This window comes from Berghia stephanieae, chromosome 5 (assembly GCF_034508935.2).
Source record: "Berghia stephanieae isolate SIO BIC M18660-M18661 chromosome 5, UCSD_Bste_1.3, whole genome shotgun sequence".
Lineage (NCBI taxonomy): Eukaryota > Metazoa > Mollusca > Gastropoda > Nudibranchia > Aeolidiidae > Berghia > Berghia stephanieae.
The window spans coordinates 21,600,069-21,622,020 of NC_088364.1; the positions used below are offsets into that span (position 1 = coordinate 21,600,069).

The following is a 21,952-nucleotide window of genomic DNA, read 5'->3' on the forward strand; positions in this document are numbered from 1 at the left end:
CCTTACTAAGAATTCATGAGCGTGAGATAGTGACGTAACTATACATACAAGACCTCGTTCTCCACGCCATAGTAGGGCTTCCATTCATCGCTTTCGGTCAACCGTGGTCTTTGAAGTTACACAAAATATACCGCCTGTGATGCCTGTACATAAATCAAGGGCTGAGCTAACTCATGTTGACCATCGAGCTATCAAAAGAGCAATCGTTGATTGGTCAAAAACTCAGGATTTCATATAAGGACATAAGTTCTTGAAAGCGATACCCACCCACCTGTCAGTGGACAGAACTGATATGATGAAATTAGGGATCCATAAAATGTTATATCATGGTAGGCTCCACCCTCTATTTCTATTCTGGCGTAGACGTAGACGGCGATAGCATTTCCGATATCATAATGACTAGTGGGCAAAGGGTTAAAGCTCCCAAACAATCCCAATCGTCTTCTATCTCTAATGGGCCCCGTTAGAGCCCCGACGCGCAAACTCAGGAACTTTTCCGCCGGTGACGTCACAGACTATGGGCGACGTCCAATCAAGGGACGCTACTCTTCCGCTAATCTCATTCCCTATTGACAAACTTTTATGCTTGAGGGCAATTATAAACTTATAAACATTAAAAAATATAAGACGTCTGCCATTCAATATTTCTTACAGTTCCATACCGGAATCACCGACTTAAAAGACATCTGTAAGTTGTCCTGTCATGTGACACACCACCTCAATCTGGTAATATCCATGAGTGATTCAAATACGTAAAGGAATTTGAAAGCTTTGAGATAAATTTTATATACGTGCTAGTGTTATAAAGGGATTGAACCAAGCTATTAGAACTGAAAAAAGAGAAACAAAACCCAGTTGAACGCTCACTCTCCTCGAAATACCCTCCCCCTCCCCCACTCCCCTCCCAAAGAGAATTAAAACTATAAAGAAACAAACAAAAACAAAAACCCCCCAAAAAACAATAAACAAACAAAAGATTTTTAAAAAACTAACAAAAACAAAAATAAATAATAGATAAACATCCAAACAAATGAAACCAACAAATATATACCAAATCAATATATATGTAAAACACAACTAAGAACCTCCCCCTCCCTTACAAAATTTAAAATATGAAAAAAAAAAATACCGGAAGACTATCTGGGTTTTTAAGCAATGTTTGTCTTTTTTTTGTTTGTTGGCTGAAGCCCGAAACGTTTCGTGTTTGGTATTTTGTTCTTTTTTGAAGCTGCTTTATTCATTTTTGTATATAGGTAATTGTGAACCGTCGTTTCAATCCGGTACTTTGTCTTGTACTGACAAGAATTCTTAAGTCCATGCCAATTACGAAATCCTTGGGAAAGGCACTTTATAAGCATTACCTTACTCGAATTAGACGTGAATGAGTACATAGCCTTTGAGAGTGACGGATATGTATTGTAAAAGTACTAGCACAATATCGACGCCGAATTGGCGTTCTGTACTGTATGCAGTTGAGATTTGGTTCCATTGTTTTTCCTGCTAGAGGAATTAATGAAACATTATGAGTCGCATTGACCAATGAGAACTGATGGGATTGTTCTGTATGAAAGTTACATAAAAAAAATATTGACCCATAATCACAATTTGTGAATGTAAATTTCAATAGAACAATGGCGATAATAGCAACTTCGTGTTTATGTTAACGCGCCTCTCGTCGTGTAACTATAAAAAAACCAACACTGTTTTGAATGTTGTTGTCAAGATCAATTATGTGTGATATTGTTACGTTTGAATATTCAATTAAAACCAATTAACTGGAACGGGTTTGAGAATGACTGGATTACAGTGAATGTGTTTTCTTGAGTTTGACTTGGAGAGGTTGCAAGAGTGCTTGTTATCACCGTCCAACTCTAACATTAAACATTTTTGCACAATAACAAGATAACCTGTATACCAAAAAGAGATCAATTAAGACGGCCAAGAGTCATATGACTGACACTTTCTCAGACGTGTCAGGTTTTAAGATTTTTTTTTATTGACAAGTTGGGGATCGTCCTATTCAATCGCATATCAGAGAAAGTTTTCTGGCCAAAATGACAAAAGTGTTTATGACAGTTCAGGCCCCAATGCAAAGACAGATCAGGCTCCAATGTAAGGACAGATCAGGCCCCATGTAACAACAAATCAGGCCCCATGTAAAGACAGATCAGGCCCCATGTAAAGACAGATCAGTCCCCATGAAAAGACAGATCAAGCATGTCGACGACGTTGTTGTAACCTACTCAACTGTTGAATCAATGCTCCTTTTTTTATTAAAGAAAAAAAATCAAACCCAACAAAAACGTAAGCATTAATATATCGACTTAACCATTGGTAACAATAGGCTTCAACAGTCGTGACGTCACTTCCCTCGTTGTGACGCTTAGTAACTTAGTAACTGGTTCTAAACTATCGGAACAATTGCGGACGCCATTATGAAATACTTCCCGACGAGCATAAGAGTGTATCCAGAGAAGAAAAACATTATAAATCTGATCATGTTTTGACTTTTATACATTTTAATCACATGACATGTGAAAAAGTTCTAGCCAGCATGAAGAATAAAAAGTACCGATTTTCCTTGTTTAGAACCAAGCTGCTGGTTGCTGGGAGGACGTGACATCAGACTATTGAATCCTATTAATACATAGAACAAGACATGATGCGTATTAAGGGAATGCGATTGTTACAGATCATTTCCCTTAGCTGTGCCCATCCCCCATTACAGTGAAAATTATCAAGAGGGCAGCTTGCATGGAAACGATGGTTTGAAAGGATTGATTTCTGGAAATGAACAAACTGAGAAATCCCACAACTCATAAACAAAATAACTCACAACTCTGAGATACCAGTCCAAATTATGTAGTTCTTTGTTCGGCACAGTTCATCTTACATTGTACTATGATAAGATGGCACCTACAAGGTGCGATGCTACAGACACAATAAATTTTGATAAGCGATTTCGGCCCTTATAACTAATATTGTTCAGCACCTTTTGTGTTTGGCCAAACGCTCAAGTTCAGTCAGACGTTTGTTTTCAACGTCCGTGAAAAGTGAACCCTCTGGATACACTAAGTCTTCATTTGGCCACGAGAGTGCGGCTACTAGACAATCAGGCTCCATGCGAAGGATGACCCCCAAGATATCTTAGAGCATAATATAAGATCCTTGATTGCTTTGCGGATTGTTTGATTAAGGTCCCATGCTTCACATGCCTGCATAAAGGAGGAACACACAGCTGATCGATAGAGTCTGATGTTCATTGATGTTGGTAGGCGAGTGTCTCGCCATAAGTGGTGGAAAGCAGAGTGGGCTACATTCATTCTATATTTTACATCAGCTGTATCATCTCCGTCGCTTGTAGTGTGTACGTTAAGCAACAAATTTCACTGGAACTATGCACTTCTTAGGTAAAGCAAACCCCTTTTATACAACACTCAGGGGACCGTATAGAATACATTTTTAATAGAGGCAAGCTTTATTGTCATTATTTGTGGAATATCCACCTCAAGGAGTAGGTCATCGGTTCTGTATAATAAGCGGCTACTGACTGTCTGTTTTTGTGTGTATATTTGAGTTTAGCGGACAAACGCTTTTACAGATTTGCACCAAAATCGGCACAGACCTAGAGGGAAACATTGAAAGTGACGTCACAAAACCGGAAGTGACGTCATAGGTCAAAACCCACTTTTGAGAAATTCCTTAGAGACTAGGGAATTGTCGGATTGCCCTCAACGTTGCATCATCCCGAAGCGATACCTGGGGAAATAACATAGTGGTGCAGAAAGTGACATCACTAAACCGGAAGTGAACCCTTGAAACAAGAAGCTGATCATAAAAGACTGGGAAATGATCTGATTACCCACAAACTTGAATAAAACATTGAGATACACTTTAGGAAGGCTGTGATATAATCTAAACTGGGCATGATAGACAGGGGAATCGTCATATTTTCTCATAACTTGTTACAAACCTAGAGTGACAAATAAGAGAGGCTATAAAGCCACAAGAAGCGATGCAATCTACACTTGAAATGACCTTTAGAATCCGGACATGGGCCTTAAAGACTGGGGAAGCCTAAAGTAATACATAAGGGAGTCTTCATTTCATTATGTGCTTATAAAACTCAGATATGGCCGTTATTCTTGACTGCAGTCTCCTCTACGGTGGCAAAGAGCTGTGCAGGGGAGGAGGGCGCTGGCACACTTGCATCGTGTCTTGCATCCTTTCTTGCATCCATAACGAATCAGTTCAAGACATGTCTCCTCTAGAGGTGGTAAGGTGTATATCAGTATCTCATCCTGTTAGAGCATCGGAGATCGGCAGTGCGTCAACGTTGTCTGCTTGAAGTCTGCCTGCTATTTCGGGGGCTGCAATATGACATTAATGGTTTCCTGAGCCAAATAAAATCCAAAGCTCCTTAGATTTTAGCTTTTCAGTAAAGTGAATGGCTAGCACAAACACATCAGTATTCGCTGTTCTTTTAAAATCCCTTGCTGAATGCAATCTTTGGCATGCAGAAATAATCGTTTGTCAGCTTCTTCGTGTTTTCATTTATAAATGGCAGGTTGTGGTTGAAGTGCTGATGTTTTTTTTTTTTTGACAAGTTGAGATTATTGATCTCATATAACATCTAGTTTTTGCACTGATTGATGATAAACGGAATGAATACATTGTCTGCATATTCTTGAAAAGTGCACGATGCACCGGTGGATGGACGATAAATGCACAATCAAGCAGTTTTGCTTCTTTAGGTGACGTGCCAAATGACTGTGTGGAGTTGTTTTCTATCTGCTCAATGTTAGATGGATCTGCTAATGATTTGTCAGTGACAAGCTCGTCATCATCCATAAAACTTAGAGACTTGTTCTTACTTAAAAACATTGTTCACCTTCGCGTAAAAGCTCTGAGTAATTATCTACCTCCCTCCCGGAGTAGAGAATAATAGTTTCTCTTGTGCTAGTTTGCATCATTCCAGCTCCTGTCCACCCACTCTCGCTAATGCCTAAGATATCTGAGTCATAACGTCGCATTCCAACTGTGACGTGTGCCAGCTTGCCAGCACTGTGATTGTTCAAACATTCCAAAATCTATTTTCGTCTCTGCTTTTGCGGCAAACAGATATTCTCTCATTTTCCTGTCATTAGCTTCATTATGGCTTTCCACACTGCCATTTATAGGAGCCTCTTCTGTTGGCTCTGGGGGTCCAGTGTTCGTCTGTGTGTTCATTCTAATTTCCTTCGTTGCTGTTTCTGTAACAATGCTGTTTTTCTCTCCCTAGAATGGGGTTGTTAGCCTTATACAAAACCCCCAGACTTGGAGGACCAGGATTTATTTTGGAGATTCACTCTTAGGCTTGTTGCTCTCCCGAGCTATAGAGTCCTTCCTACTATTGGTTTAATTTTGGAGTGACCTTCTCCCAGATTGATTGCGATCCCTCGCTTGCGATCTCTTCTACCTGAATAATCTACACAACGTTAGGCTAAATTTGTTCTAGATCTCGAGCTAGACATAGATCTATATAATATTGTTCTAGACGGTATGCGTACAGTAAACACTTTCACGTCACAGTCTTCACACAAAGCTGAAGCTTTTCTTAACATTGGAGACTACATAAAAACATAGTCAATTCTAACCTTGTCTAAATCCTCGAATCCACACTGAACTGATGATTAGAGCGTTACTAAGCACCAACTTATCATAATATTTCCTACCATTTAGCCCGTTCCGTCCACTTGATTATCTATTTCTAGTCAACGAAAAGACATAGCATGCAATCTGTAATTCCATAGCTACCTAGTATATGCAAAACAGAGGAACATAAGTCAGTTCCACAGTTAGTGAGTATTCATCACAATATTGTTACACATTGATGAAGGAATTGCATCTCAACACCTCATGACCCTATGTATTTTTTTCAATCATCTGTTATATTTGTGGGTGGTGCTCAGGATCTGTGGGTTGTTTGCTTCGGTTGAAAGGTAAGTACTCAGGTTGCTTCGGGTCGTTGGTTTACGATTATCGGTTGATATCAGGGGCAAAATATATTTAATTTTAAATTTTCGAGTCAAAAATAAAGCCACTGAAATGTGTATTCAACTAATGTTAATAAAATACACGATAATTGGAGTAATGTTCAATATTGTATGCATTGTATGTTGATTGAATAACCCGAGACTCATACTGTATGGTTATAGCTTTTTAAAAGGCAACAAGCGGTCGCGGAGGAACCATCAATTGGAACAATCAATTCCCAAGAAACTAGGTCAGTCGTTCATGTCCTTGTTAACAAAAACTACGTCACAATCGAGCAAAACTGATGTATGGAAAGCCATAAGTCCCATCAAAAATAGGATGTTTACAAGATTTTGAAACCGCTGTATCTCTTTTAAATGAAATAAATAAGCTTGCTTCTATTAAAATTCTTAGCCTGGAGATTAAACTGCGTATATTACATATGTTTAATCACTTTAAATAAAAAGTGCAAAGTTAAAACATTTACCGTACACACTATTGGGGAACATGTGCCAAGATACACGAAGGTGTGTACATTTCTAAGGTGATTGTCGTCCAGTTGCACATACTGGGGTTGTTCTTCTTCCTTTCCATTTTGCTCAACAGCTTTATCTGCGAGGGATACCTAAACGGGATCTTTTCGTCGTTCCACCACCACACCAGCCGCCCATGTGAACGGCACGACCCCTTTTTGTTAGAAAGTCACGTGAACAGCGATCTCATTGTGTTTTAATCCCATATCAGTGATTTCTTCTTCTTTTGTATTTGAGCCTCGGCCTGTCTTATGCATATGTCGTAGGAATTGATTTTTTCATCTTTTCTGGACTCATAACAGATTGCGGTTCTTTGTAATAATTATCATTACTTTCTTTTTATTCTTCTCCTTCTACAACTACTACTACTACTACTACTACTACTACTACTACTACTACTACTACTACTACTACTACTACTACTACTACTACTACTACTACTACTACTACTACTACTACTACTACTACTACTACTACTTCTACTACTACTTATATTATGCTCTACGTGCATCGTCATTTTGCGGTAAAGCTTTAGCCCTTTAAAGGCGATATTCTCTTTTCTAAACAACATATCATACCATTTTCTCCTCAATAGCAGCACTAGACTTTATTGGAGCACAATTTACATCGAGGTTACTGCTGTCTTGGTGAAGAAAATTGGGTCTGCAATTACAAGATTATGAGAAGAATGAAAAAAAAAATATGATTCAAAAGAACCCGCCTTTAATGGGTTACTCGTAACGGTTGGCACGCAAATGAACCCGTGTATTTGTTTTCTTTATTTTGATTACTAGCCAAGAGTAAAGAGGACTTCCGTCATTATTTATCACGTTGAGAGTCATGCCTTGTCGACTCTATTCGCTTGATTGATCCAAGAACAATACAAGATCGACAATCTTTGTGAGGCGTATAAAAAAACAACACTCCGTCTTTTTGTCTAATTTAATACATTCTAAAATCCCCTAGACTTTAATGTCTACTAAACACTAAGCCTGGAGTTGATTAGTGACTTGTCAACGTTAAATGATCAATGACATGAATTAGTTGGTCACAGAAAAAGGAAGGTTGGTGAAGTTCAACGATTTAGTTTAAACACTTCTGTAACCGTGGATTATTTGGGATAGAGTGATAGTTTTATTTTTTTTTTTTATATTGTGGACAATGATTTACGGTAAGATGTGAACTAGCCTGCACGAATAAAACAAAAGTCAGATAGGATTGTTGTTGCTTTATTTGGATTTTAAAATGTCATGATAATAAATAACGTCTCTCAGAGGACGTCTAAATTCCTGCTTTAAAAAAAAACAACATGCTAATCGACTTTAAATTTCCCCCTTCATAATCTCTTCACTATGTTATCAATGTCATATTTAAGTCTTTGTTTTGTGGGTTTGGTTTTTGCTTTTGTTTTTTGGATTGCCTGTTGCTTTCGTGTGTGCGTTTGTTTGTGTGTGTGTGTGTGTGTGTGTGTGCGTGTGTGTGTGTGTGTGGGGGGGGGGGGTGCATTTTCTATTTGTAAATGTGGCTGTTACCGATATCTCGTTTCATGTAAAGCGCTTCGAGTTTTATCTAAAGTGGAAATACGTGGGGCAAATATAAAGAAATAGGAAATTCCAAGTTCCTCAAGCAAATTTCATCTGGCTGATTCAGATTGAAAGAGATTAAAAAAAAAACAACAATTTTTTTCACCATCTTGTCGTTTGTTTTTGTTTGATCAGTTGCTTGATAAATTACTTTTATCATAACCCATTGGGGACTGTACATAAAAGCTGATGAATCCAATTAACTTAGATATTGGAAAACCCCAAATATTCTTGGTGAATGAACAGTCGTTAAAGAAATATTCACAGCCGGACGCAGACAAGACTAATAGCAAAATGATATCTCGACCACACTGATAATGAATCATTCATAACATCAAACGCCAGAGAATCTTCTTCGACTAAAAAATAGATAAACAATAAATAAACCGGAGATTTAACTTGGGTGAGGTTATTGGAGGATATCTTATTTAGATTCCAACCGCGCCCTCAATGCGAGGCTCCCACGTGCATCCCATTACGCTTCAACAGTCGTAACGTCACTTCCCTCGTAATGACGCATGGTAACTTAGTAACTGGCTCTAAACTATCGGAACAATGGCGGACGCCCTTATGAAATATTTCTCCGACGAGCATAAAAGCGAATCCAGAGGAAAAAAAAACAACAATATAAATCTGATCATGTTTTGACTTTTACACATTCTGATCACATGACATATGAAAAGTTTAAGCCAGCATGAAGAATAAAAAGTACAGATTTTCTTTGTTTAGAACCACGATGGCCGCCGTTGCTGGGCGACGTGACATCGGACTATTGAATCCAATCCGCACCACAGCGGTTAACAAGATGTCGACTCCGAGATGACAAACGCAACATTTCAAGAATCATTTTATTTGATTGAAATATAATTTTGCATCTGCATCTATTTTTTCACACCAATGAGTTAACAGAATTAATATTTCCTTTGTGAACCACAGTATCAAAACGGTATTATGTCGAGATGAACTAAATGCTAGAAATTAAACTTACCGCCCCAAATATGAAACTTAGGGTTAATTTCGATTTGTTATGATGGAGAATAGAGACAACTTCGTCTGTTGCAAAATACTCACAAGTTCATATTCCCTGTTATTTTATTCTAAATACATTTCTTGGGGGTCGATTCGTCCCGAGCTAATAAAACCATTAATACTTTATGATCACTCCATTGATACTTTATGATCACTCCATTGATACTTTATGATCACTCCATGATATTTTATTATCACTCCATTGATACTTTATGATCACTCCATGATATTTTATTATCACTCCATTGATACTTTATAATCACTCCATTGATACTTTATGATCACTCCATTGATACTTTATAATCACTCCATTGATACTTTATGATCACTCCATTGATACTTTATGATCACTCCATTGATACTTTATTATCACTCCATTGATACTTTATTATCACTCCATTGATACTTTATTATCACTCCATTGATACTTTATTATCACTCCATTGATATTTTATTATCACTCCATTGATACTTTATTATCACTCCATTGATACTTTATTATCACTCCATTGATACTTTATTATCACTCAATTGATACATTATTATCACTCAATTGATACATTATGATCACTCCATTGATACTTTATTATCACTCCATTGATACTTTATGATCACTCCATGATACTTTATTATCATTCCATTGATATTTTATTATCATTTCATTGATACTTTATTATCACTCCATTGATACATTATTATCACTCCATTTATACTTTATTAACACAACCCACCGTCTCAACATGACAAAGACTAATGGACTTATGACTTCTCGCGTTGTAAGAAACGAAAACATAAAATAAAGACAAGCAAAATGCTTTTCACTATAATTTCAATGTTCAGCACCTGAAAACCCCGACATTTTGCCGTTATGAGGTAGTGGGTCACATATTTCTCCATCGAATGCCGAGTCAACGACATCTCCCGATGACCTACGAAAAAGTGTAATGTTTGAAATCATGAATATTCATATCTTACACTTCTGCAGTCAACATAATTATAAACCAAAAGCATGCGGATATAAACGTTCCTTTTCCATGCATTTTTAAAACTTTATAAAACCAAGAAATATCCTTGAGATTTAAAATTCGTTTGGAATTCTATATTTCAGAATACAAGAATGCCAAATTTGGACGAGGGCACATTTCTCCGCCTTTTTCATTAAGTGAGAATGATTTATATCGATGCATACTTATTTGCAGGTCTGATAACCTAATTGTCATGAAAATACTCTCAAACCAAAGCAATATATTGTCCATGACAACAATATCAAATCAATCCCTAATTGTGTCCGGTCTTCAGACCTCCAAAAATGTGCATGTTGATTTATACCACCAGCAGATCACATTTTCTATTATAATGAGTCTTCTCTTATTAAGAAATGTACATAATGATTTAATTAATCAAATTGATAATTTTCCCTTTTTTCTTACAGAGTCAAGAATCTACGTCTAATATTGCCGAACCCCCTTCACAAGAAGACAAAAAGAAAACCTTCATAAACTTACTCCACCAGTACATCCATCAACGAGAGGCCGAGACAGCTTGCAGCTCCAGGCTTCTAGAGGAGATATCTGAGGCTAAGCAAACTCTCAACGAAAATGTTTACAAGCGACGAATGTCCTCCTCTGCAAGAGAGGTGTATAGCAGTAGTAACATTAGTCTCGGGGACAGTGCCACAAATTACAATGCCAAATTTGGGGCTATTCACAGAGGTACAGTAGTTGACAACGATTGCCATTCGTTACAAGATAATAAGGGGCCTCAACACAATGTGGTAGGCGATGGATCGGAAATCCAACAGTTTGATGGAGGCGGAAGTGTCGAAAAGAATGAGTATCACAAGGAAAGCAAAGTAATTGTTCTAGACGACAGTCACTTGTTGCAATACATCAGTGAGTCTGCAAAGGATACAAAAATAGAAAAAGCGGAGAGTGGAGATACTCATAATGGAGCTGTGAATAAACAGAGTAATAATGCAACAGATAAATTAAAAGGTATTTCAGGATGTTTGAATTCAAGTAAAGGAAAGAATATTTCTGTAGGTTTGAATGATAATATTTCAGGCATTGAACTTAATCATGTTAAAAGTAAAAATAAGGGAGTCGATGATAAAGATGTGTTGAAATCTAAAGATTCTAGCAATGTTATTTTAGATAATACACGTTCGCCTTCCTTAAAGAATACTGATGGACAAAAAACCAATATTGATAACAGCGAGCACATTGAGTCACCTGGTGTTTTAAAGACTACTACACATTGTGTAACTGATGCTTTAGCAACATCTGCAGTTGGTGTAGGTAATAACGGAGAGGCCAGGGGTGATAACGTTGTCACTCAAAAGGTTCGAGTACATTTTAATGATTCAGATAATGTTGAAATGAATGGAAAAAGTGATACTCATTCTGTTGTGGATACATTCCATGAGTCGACCACCGCCATCATATCCGAAAACGCTCAAAACAAAAACTTTAATGGTCATGAAGATGAAACCGTAGCTACGGCTCCGAGTACAAAAGACAAAGTAGAAAATTCCAAAGGGATCGAGTCTAACACTTCAGAAGCCAATGCTGCGTCCGTTTTTAGCGATTCACGGCGTGATCAGCTCAATTCAATTCCCGGTGATGAAGACGTGGGTGTCAACGTAAATCAAGCTGATACAACCGAAGCACAATCTAAGCAGATCATTGCTCGTACTGAAAAAAAATCGAACAATGCTGAAATTGGTTTGGAATATAATGCAAATCCTGACCACCTTGTAAAAGCTGGAAAAATGACACCTGTAAAGAAAAGTAAAGAAAAGACTGATAGTGTAATCGGGAAGGGGAACTCAACAAGATCGAATTCTCGAGAAGAGGGCGTGGATAGTGATTTCAACACGAATGTTTCTATGAACTATATTGATGACAAAAAATCTGAAAAAGATAGCGCATTAGAGAATTCGGACGACGAGACGAAACTCAATCCAATCAAAATAAAAAATCATGGGAGTGAACCCAGTTCAAATAGGGCCTACCAATTTACGGGTTTCAATCTCGCGAGAGCATATTCTCTGCCAGAATTGGTCCCAGCTGATTTGAATGAAATATTCACTGGCCATCATCATGATCTTCCCAATCGTGAAAGGGGTCAAAAACTGACCCTGATCACTTCACCAAAGGGGAGTAACACAACAATTACTTCCCATATATTACCTAGTTGGACATACAAGAGTTGTTTGCCATTACCGCCTGTTCAATCTCCCAATGTCGACAGTATACGTCGAGATAATAATTACAACCCCAAAAGCAGTTTGAATTCGCCAAATGTGAAAGAAGCGGCGTTGTCGTGTCCTAACATGAACGCTTATCGAGACAGCAGCTTCCTTTCATCAGATTCCGATGATTACACATCTGACGATGAAATAGACGATAGTGGATTCCTGAACAACAGAAATTACCAGAGCCCACAAGATTCCACTGGACAAGACCATGACAAAAAATTGCATGAAACAATCAGTGGCATTTTCATATCTGACAGTAAACGACAAAATGCACGCTTATCCTTCAAGGTATTTATGTGTTCCAAGTTTATATTTTTTTTAATATACAAGAATAGTCAGATACTAATTCCCTTAATTCGTCATCAGGTGGAACTTGTTTTCAAGGGTTTATCTCGAACCCTCCCTGGAAACCCGAGCATTTATGTAACGCAATACCCACTAAACGTGCTCAAAGCTCTTTACAGTTGGTCCATAGCCAACACCAACAGTTAACATGAAGGACGAAACATGACGCCTGTTAGGCGATAATGCATTTTCCCCCTAAGAGAAACAACGCTGTTAATGGTTCAGGTACCAATTTTACACCCAACTACTGTGAGAGAATGTGAGTAAAGATCCTTTTCCAAGGACTCAACTATGCGCTGCTCAGAGCGGGACTCAAACCCTACACCATCCTGTCCAAAGGCGAGTGTCATACCACAAGGCCACATTTATATTTCACAGCACACCGCCGCCAAAAAAAAAAATCCCAAACAAAAAAAAACAAAAACAACAAACACAAAAAAGAATAAATAAAAAGATTTAAAAAAAAAAACAACAACAAAAAAAAACAAAAACAAACAAACCTAGAAGAAATAATAAATTGGGGCTAAATGAAAGAAATAATGAGATTTAAACAGCAGGTACATTATCCACTTGGTTATCTCGTTCCCAATAAATTGACTAGTTTCTTTTCTAAACTATGACTTTTAAATCTCGGCCATATTAAAACTCTCCTCTCTCCTCTTTACAGATGACCCGTTGTTTGAAATGAATCGAATGTCTTTGTTATTTCAATTATGATTGTCGGTTCATGCTCTAAATCGCTTGATAGTTTCCATGTAAAAATGAGTAAGAATTTAAAAAAAAAGTATTTAGGTTACATTTTTTATAAGTTGAAATAAACAATTTAATTGTCACGGCTGTGCACATATCACGAGGATTATAAAGAAGTCTCGTTCAGAGTCAAGCAATAACCATCAGTAGGCAGATGGATAACATTTAGTGTTTTATGGCTGTCACACGATGTTTTAGGATAGGGTACTTTAAATGATGGTCCTACAAGGAGCTTTAGGATAAGGCAATTTAGACGAAGGTCCTACGTGGTGTTTTATAATAATAAGGCAATTTATACGATGGTCCTACATGGTGTTTTAGGATAAGGCAATTTAGACGAAGGTCCTACGTGGTGTTTTATGATAAGGCAATTTATACGATGGTCCTACATGGTGTTTTAGTTTAAGGCAATTTAGACGAAGGTCCTACGTGGTGTTTTATAATAAGGCAATTTATACGATTTTCCTAATTAGGGACTGGCCGTGATTAGACACTGTGGGTGCCATAAATCCTGAGTTTATCTCGGTTTCTGTAGCAGTGAGCTTTACTAATGTTAAGAACTTTCATACAGAGCTAACCAAACCTACTCACTCTTGGATGGACAGATAGGATTATGATGTTAAGCGTTAAACTGGGCCCTTTGTTTGCGACTCAAAGGATCTACTAATTGCCCTATCGGGTTTTCGTGAGAGAAAATTACCAGTATGTAATATAAACGCCTGAACTATACCTGCTTTCATATCTAATTTGATTGAATTCAATACATTAATCGCCGTCGTAATAGTTGTCGTCGTCGTCATCATTATCATCATAATCATCACCATCATCATCATAGAAGTAGTAGTAGTATTAGTAGTAGTAGTAGTAGTAGTAGTAGTAGTAGTATTAGTAGTAGTAGTAGTAGTAGTAGTAGTAGTAGTAGTAGTAGTAGTAGTAGTAGTAGTAGTAGTAGTAGTAGTAGTAGTCGTCGTCGTAGTAGTAGTAGTAGTAGTAGTAGTAGTAGTAGTAGTAGTATTAGTAGTAGTAGTAGTAGTAGTAGTAGTAGTAGTAGTAGTAGTAGTAGTAGTAGTAGTAGTAGTATTAGTAGTAGTTGTCGTCGTCGTCGTCATCATCATCATTATCATCATCATCACCATAAATATATAAGCTCATCACTAATATACAATTTCCCTATTTCTATTAACAGGACATGGCAGATCGGGAAAAGCGTGTTATTGGCCTTTACAATGAGCTCAAGTGCTTCAGTCTGTTACAAAGAAGTAAAGAAAACATCTCAATCGCCATGGCGTCCCGACCTAATGGTCTCCACGACATTCACATTGAGTGGGGCAGTGAAAAAATGGGCGACACGAAAACCCGCAAAAAGCAAACAAAACACAGAAAAAGATATTCACGTGTGTCCCCTCGAGTATACGACACCTCAAAATATAATTCGAAAAATAATAACAACATCAATGCATCTGCGATTCCATCTCCATGGGAACCACAGAGGAAACCCCATGAATTTATCTATCTACGGGACCTATCATTCTCTCACTACGTGGCTAAAGCAGTATACGAAAATAGACTTCATAAATACATGGAACACGGTCAAGGCCGAGATAGTCACGTGCTGAAAAAACGACCGCGACCACGAATAAAGAAATCAAATGATTCCGGCAATCAGGCAAACCCAACAACAGGGCATAAAGTCACAGACAACAAAACAATGTTCCCTCTAATTAACAGAAGCCAAAACGTATCGTTAATTAGCTCGTCCAGCTCAATAAACGATTTAAGCACATCACTTAACAACTCTTCCAACCAAACAAGTCATCACTTTAATAACGAACGAGGCAAAAAAGCGTACAACAAATGGAAAAAGAGGCTAAAATTTCCCCCTATAAACCGCTAATGCTAATACGTTCGTATAATATAAGATACAATGTAGTTATACTTAAAACCTGGGAAGATTTTAGGGAACAAAAGTGTGGTGTAAAAAACTGGTTCCGATCTCATTGGAAATGTAAAACCATTCTTCCAGAAGACTGGATACATCTTGTGTAAATAATCTTAGAGTGATGGCATCTTATTTTCTAGTCCATGCTGGTCTTCAAAAATATTATCCATCCTGGCTCTTTTATATCTCGTAATCCTAATAATCTTGCTATACATCCTGCTATAGGGAATGAGATTAGCGGAAGAGTAGCGTCCCTTGATTGGACGTCACCGGCAGAAAAGTTATTAGAGAGAGAACGTCATGTTAGTTGTGCGCATGCGTCTCTCGTCCTCGCGGAACGTTCTCTCTCTAATAACTTTTCCGCCGGTGACGTCACAGACTATGGGTGACGTCCAATCAAGGGACGCTACTCTTCCGCTAATCTCATTCCATATTAGGAGTTATTATGCCACCTTATGAAACTTATTCATTATTAGTCTTCCGGAGGACTGGTTACATACACACTTTCAAGAAGTTCAGAACATTTACTTATTATTAAGCATCAAGCAGATAATTTTATCCTTATTAAATAAATCAGTCAAAAATGTACTTTACATTTTCTGAAAGGATGAGATTTGGCAGCTTTTCTCTTAATTAATTAATTTGATTTCTTGGCTATTTCAAACGCATTAAACACATGTAAAATGAAATTTATGATGTTTTTGTCATTTTGTTTTCAATCTTTAGGTCGAAAGTTTATCACGTTTTATCTTTTGGATGCATATCGGAATACCCTTATCAAACAGAGCCAGCTAAAACAGAGAAAAATGTACGTAAAAGAAGCATTCTAAAAATCAGCCTCCTCCCTTGTTGACTAGGGATCGAACATCAGACTGCCTGTTTACGGTATCGAGGTACAAAACTATTGTATCTAAAATAACACACATTTTCAGGACAGACAAAAAACTATTTCCAATTCCTAATGATCCTCGGATACCCGTGAAATTGACTAATCTTATGTAAAAAGTGGCGAGAAAAACAATGGTGGCCTTTTTGAGACGATAATATATTGCTTGGATTATGAGTTATTAAAGTTACGATAGTTTGAAAGTATTATATTGGAAGCAAGACTATCGTACGTCGAGATAGGATATTTTGAGGAGGATAAAACAGAACTAAAAAGGTGGTAACTCATAGTTAAGATAGTTTTTGTGTCATTATCACCGTTTAATACACAAGGATATTGTGAGTTACGATACCTTAAACAAGTTCTAAGAGCGATAGGGTTGATTACTCCGGAGTTTATACCAGTATTTAAGGCTAGCAACGGACTAGTAAGAATCATAATTGTATGTCACAGGACGCGAGTGGTAAAAAAAAGGTGGTAGCCTGACCTTTCTTCTTAAAATTACTTTTCCACGTCTTCTACTTGCTTCTTTTATATTTTTCTACTTCTTTTATTTTACTCCTCCTCCTCCCATTCTCCATCCCTCCTCTTTTCTTCTTCTTCTTCTTCTTCTTCTTCTTCTTCTTCTTCTTCCCCTCCCCACTCACTCCTCTTCCTACTACTCCTCGTTCTCCGCCTCCTCTTCTTCCATACCAGCTCCACTTCTTCTTCCCCATTTTCTCCTCAGTTGCCTTCTCTCATATTCCTCGTCTTCTCTTTCACTTCTTCTTCTTCTTCTTCTTCTTCTTCTTCTTCTTCTTCTTCTTCTTCTTCTTCTTCTTCTTCTTCTTCTTCTTCTTCTTCTTCTTCCTCTTCTTTTTCTCCCTTTCTTTTTTTCTCCTCTTTCCTTACTTTCTTTCCATTTCCTGTTATTTTTTCTCATCCTATACTATCTTCCTCCTCCTCCTCCCTTCCTCCTCTCCTCCTCCTCCTCCTCCTCCTCCTCTCCTCTCCTCCTCCTCTCTTCTTTTCTTCTTCTTCTTCTTCTTCTTCTTCTTCTTCTTCTTCTTCTTCTTCTTCTTCTTCTTCTTCTTCTTCTTCTTCTTCTTCTTCTTCTTCTTCTTCTTCTTCTTCTTCTTCTTCTTCTTCTTCTTCTTCTTCTTCTTCTTCTTCTTCTTCTTCTTCTTCTTCTTCATCTTCGTCTTTAGTTGATAGATCAACAGATCCTCGCATAGGTGAATGTGCTCCATATATTCAATGAATTTTCATCGGCACAATGGTTCTATGGGAGTCAAGAAAAAATAAAGAAGGTCAAGGCAGACCTTATCAGAAATCCACATGAAGCGTGGTCTTCCTTCTCCACCATGGGAAAAGTGTAAGTATGCGATATATTGCCCAAACTTTCTGAAAAGGAGCCTTATAAATGTCGCATGAAATTACTGTTTTGGAATATCAGAGGAATCTGATCTGGTTCTGATTTATACGATCTGGTTCTCCTCTTTCTCCATATATATCCTGACAGCAAGAAACTAAACTACTAGCAGACGACTATATAGTAAGAGGTTGCATAGCCCAATAGCATTAAATTTTGATAAAATATGGTAATCTTCCACAAAAAGTCTGTTATGAAATTGATAATGGAGACCTTTCAACTGAAGTAAAATCTGACTAGTGCAATTCCAATTCCAAAAGCTGAGAATGACCACTCTGAATCTTCAAATACCGTCCATCTCCATCACCATCTGCTTATGCAATGTAATGGACACGATGGTCAACAAGCATCTGTCATTTAATTTCTATTTGGAACACAGAGACTGTCAGACTTCAAATACGGCTTTAGGAAAGACTAATGAAATATTGATAACATTGTTGAACTGAGGACTTTAATTCGTGATATCTTTGGGTGCAAATGATGGCATTCTTCATTCTTTTCAGAAAGGAATTTCAAAAAAATTTGGAAATTCGACATCTTCAAGGATCTTCACAAATTGGGTTATTAAAGACCCAACCCTATTAAAAAAAAGAAGAATAGAGCTTCTTCTTCTTCTTCTTCTTCTTCTTCTTCTTCTTCTTCTTCTTCTTCTTCTTCTTCTTCTTCTTCTTCTTCTTCTTCTTCTTTTTATTATTATTGCCATTACTATTGGAGAACCCGCACTATATGTGGAGAAATTAAGGCTATTAGGAAAAGGCAGTCATCTATTATACTTATAATTACTGTAACTTTCCTGACTAGTTTGTTGCTTTTGGGTTTTCGCAAGGCTTCTGATTTAACAGCTGCACGACCTTGAACTTTGTTTAGCCATTGTTTGTTTTATTCACAGCTTCTACTTTTTGATCGAGTTCCAATGTTTTTAATTTAATGGTCCTTTTTCTTATTTGATGCAGCGTCTTGTTACGTTGTGTTTTTTACATTTGGGGGTGGGGGGGACAGTTTGTCATATTCATTTACTGTGTTTTGGATTGTTATTTTGAGTTGTTTTTTGTTTTGTTGACAATATTTCAAAATCATTGTCGCGAGAACGGCATACTTTTCTATTTGTTATGATGCCGGCTGTGAGTTCGGTGGCTTAAATTATTGCCGACCGAGTCTTTATTGTCCACAACTCTGGTGTTTGTGCGTGGCGTGTGCTCTTTTGTTGTTCTATGAATGGGTCTTGAGCTTGTTGACATTTAACGCGACATTTAGGATCGTTCACTATTCCACCGATGTTTAGATTTTGCGTGTTGTTGTTTGATTGTTTTTTGGACCATGACGTGTGAACGTTAAATTTGAAACATGTTTTGACGAGTTTATTGTCACTTGATATGAGCGTGCCACCATAAATATGATCTTGCATTTGTAATGGCCTTTTGATGTCGCTGTTGACAGAGTATATACTGTAGTCAACTTGGTTGTAAATTGGCTTTATGTACTATTGGTTTGATCTCGTAACTGGCCTGCCCATGCTGTCCGGTGACGTGACCGATGGCAAAATGCACTGTTTGTGGCGAACAGGTTTTTGTCCTCACAGAATTCTACTAGACTCTCTCGTTTCTCATTTCGTCCTTGGAAAAGGTTCTTCACTCACATTCTCTCACCGTACTCAGGTGTAAAGTGAGTACCTGGCCGTAAACAGCGTTGTCTCTGTCCAAAAAAATTGTACTATCGCCTATCAGCCATCATGTCTCGTTCTACATGTTAAGTGTTACTGTTGGTCAGTGACCCTTTGTAAAGTGCTTTGAGCGCTTTTAATGAATATTGCACTATATAAAAGCTCGTTTTTTTGCGGCTATGTGGTCTTGTGGTATGACACTCACTTTTGGATCGGAAGGTCCTGGATTCGAGCCTCGCTCGGCGAATAGTTGAGTCCTTGGAAAAGACTCAATTTTTAAAAAAGTGTTGTATTTTTAGATTTGCCGGCAATGCTGTGCTCGAATATATATATATATATATATATATATATATATATATATATATATATATATATATATATATATATATATATATATATATATATATATATAAATATTAACATTGACTTTACGGAACAATGTTGATCCCCAATCCAATTCTTAAAAAGAATAGATGAGAAAGATTATCAAAACTTGATAGTATCAAGTGATATTTTAAATTTATGCCATCATTTTTTGTTGCGGATGAGATTATTATTACTTGATAGTATCAAGAGAGAATTCAAATGCGTTATCAATTTTTGTTTTATGGATATATTAGAATTGCATAGAATAAACTATACTTGCAATGAAAGTCAAACGTCAAAAATGACTGAGTATTACGACTTAGCAGATTTTCTTCGTATTAATCCTATTTGTAAAATATTATTATTATTATTATTATTATTATTTATTATTATTATTATTATTATATTATTATTATTATTATTATTATTATTATTATTATTATTATTATTATTATCATATCATCATCATCATCATTATATTATTATTATTATTATTATTATTATTATTATTATTATTATTATTATTATTATTATTATTATTATTATTATTATTATTATTCATTATTATTATATTAGTATTATGATTATTATTATTATTATTATTATTATTATTATTATATTATTATTATATTATTATTATCATTATTATTACTATTCTTCTTCTTCTTCTTCTTCTTCTTCTTCTTCTTCTTCTTCTTCTTCTTCTTCTTTTTATTATTATTATTATTATTATTATTATTATTATTATTATTATTATTATTATTATTATTATTATTATTATTATTATTATTATTATTATTATAATAATAATAATAATAATAATAATAATAATATAATAATAATAATAATAATAATAATAATATTATTATTATTATTATCATTATTATTATTATTATTATTATTATTATTATTATTATTATTATTATTAATTATTATTAATTATTATTATTTATTATCATCATCATCATCATCATCATCATCATCATCATCATCATCATTATCACTGCTTAACATGATTTCTCTCTTACTTTTTTTTTTTACATTATAAGCAGTCTTGATCATCCTATTTTATCACGAAGATGCATGCAATTAGATGCAGAATACAACAACAATCCATGTATCAAATGGATTTTATTCCATTTTTACTAGCCAGTACTGACGTGTTGGTTTTGCGTTGGTTTGAGGGTATTTCCATTACAACACAATGAGACCCTAACAAGTTGGGTTATCAGACCTGCGAATAAGTACACGTCGACCGATACCAATGTCATCCAAGCAACTCTCTATTACGTTGTTTAGCATTGAAACGTGTCTCGGAACCTCTCATTCTCTTCGCTTGTACTAAACACAAACAATTACACATAGTTTTATTCCCCATAAGCTTTGTATAAAAATGACCTTATATCTCTAATCCATATTTTATGTTCACTCTATTTAAAATGATAAACAAGTTTTTATATCTTACCAATGTTTCATATCTAGCCGACCGCGAAGCTGCAAACATATTTACGCACAGACTGCCTGTATCATTATATATGCTTTTTTCCCCCCAGAGTAAGGGTGTTACAAATGTTGATTAACATATCATTAATATCATTGTGGACGTGAATTAAACTTTAAGAACAATGGATTTTTAATATAATAATAATAATAATAATAATAATAATAATAATAATAATAATAATAATAATAATAATAATAATAATAATAATAATAATAATAATGGTGCTTAAAGGTCGCCAACAGAACACTTAACATGTAAGACGAGACATGATACCTTATAGGGGATATTATATAAAAAAATCCATTAGAAAAAACCAGTTAACGACCAGATAGATACACGCGAGTACGATGAGATGATGTGAGTCAAGGGCCCTTTTCACGGACTCAACTATGCGCTGCTGAGAACGGGACTCAAAGCCAGGAGGGCGAGAGTCAAAGCACAAAAGCACACAGTCGCATACGAAATATAGTGCTTTTAAATATTAATCTCTCATTATAATATGTTATAGTTGGCAATCAAAAAGGCTAAAGACATGAGAGATCTACATTGGCTTTCATTTTAAAACAAATTAAAAGCGATCAAAAATAATGTAGTATTTTTCTATATAATCAGTTAGATTTGCCTCATCTTATATTATCGTACTTCATTGATTATGTACGGATTGTCTAATAT

The 21,952-nt window shown here is 36.1% G+C and overlaps 2 protein-coding genes across 2 annotated transcripts in view; one reads left to right on the forward strand and one right to left on the reverse strand.

Moving 5' to 3' along the window:
* The window catches only part of LOC144973885 (uncharacterized), a 41,729-nt gene extending 25,596 nt beyond the window's left edge, over positions 1-16,133 (forward strand). Inside the window, exons 3-4 of the mRNA XM_078916772.1 lie at positions 10,593-12,707; positions 14,701-16,133. Coding sequence (XP_078772898.1) covers positions 10,593-12,707; positions 14,701-15,408 — 2,823 coding nt within the window. The 3' untranslated portion in view covers positions 15,409-16,133. The remainder of the gene's footprint in view (positions 1-10,592; positions 12,708-14,700) is intronic.
* LOC144972596 (uncharacterized) overlaps positions 1-21,952 on the reverse strand; it is a 277,443-nt gene that overhangs the window by 192,487 nt on the left and 63,004 nt on the right. The window lies entirely within an intron of this gene.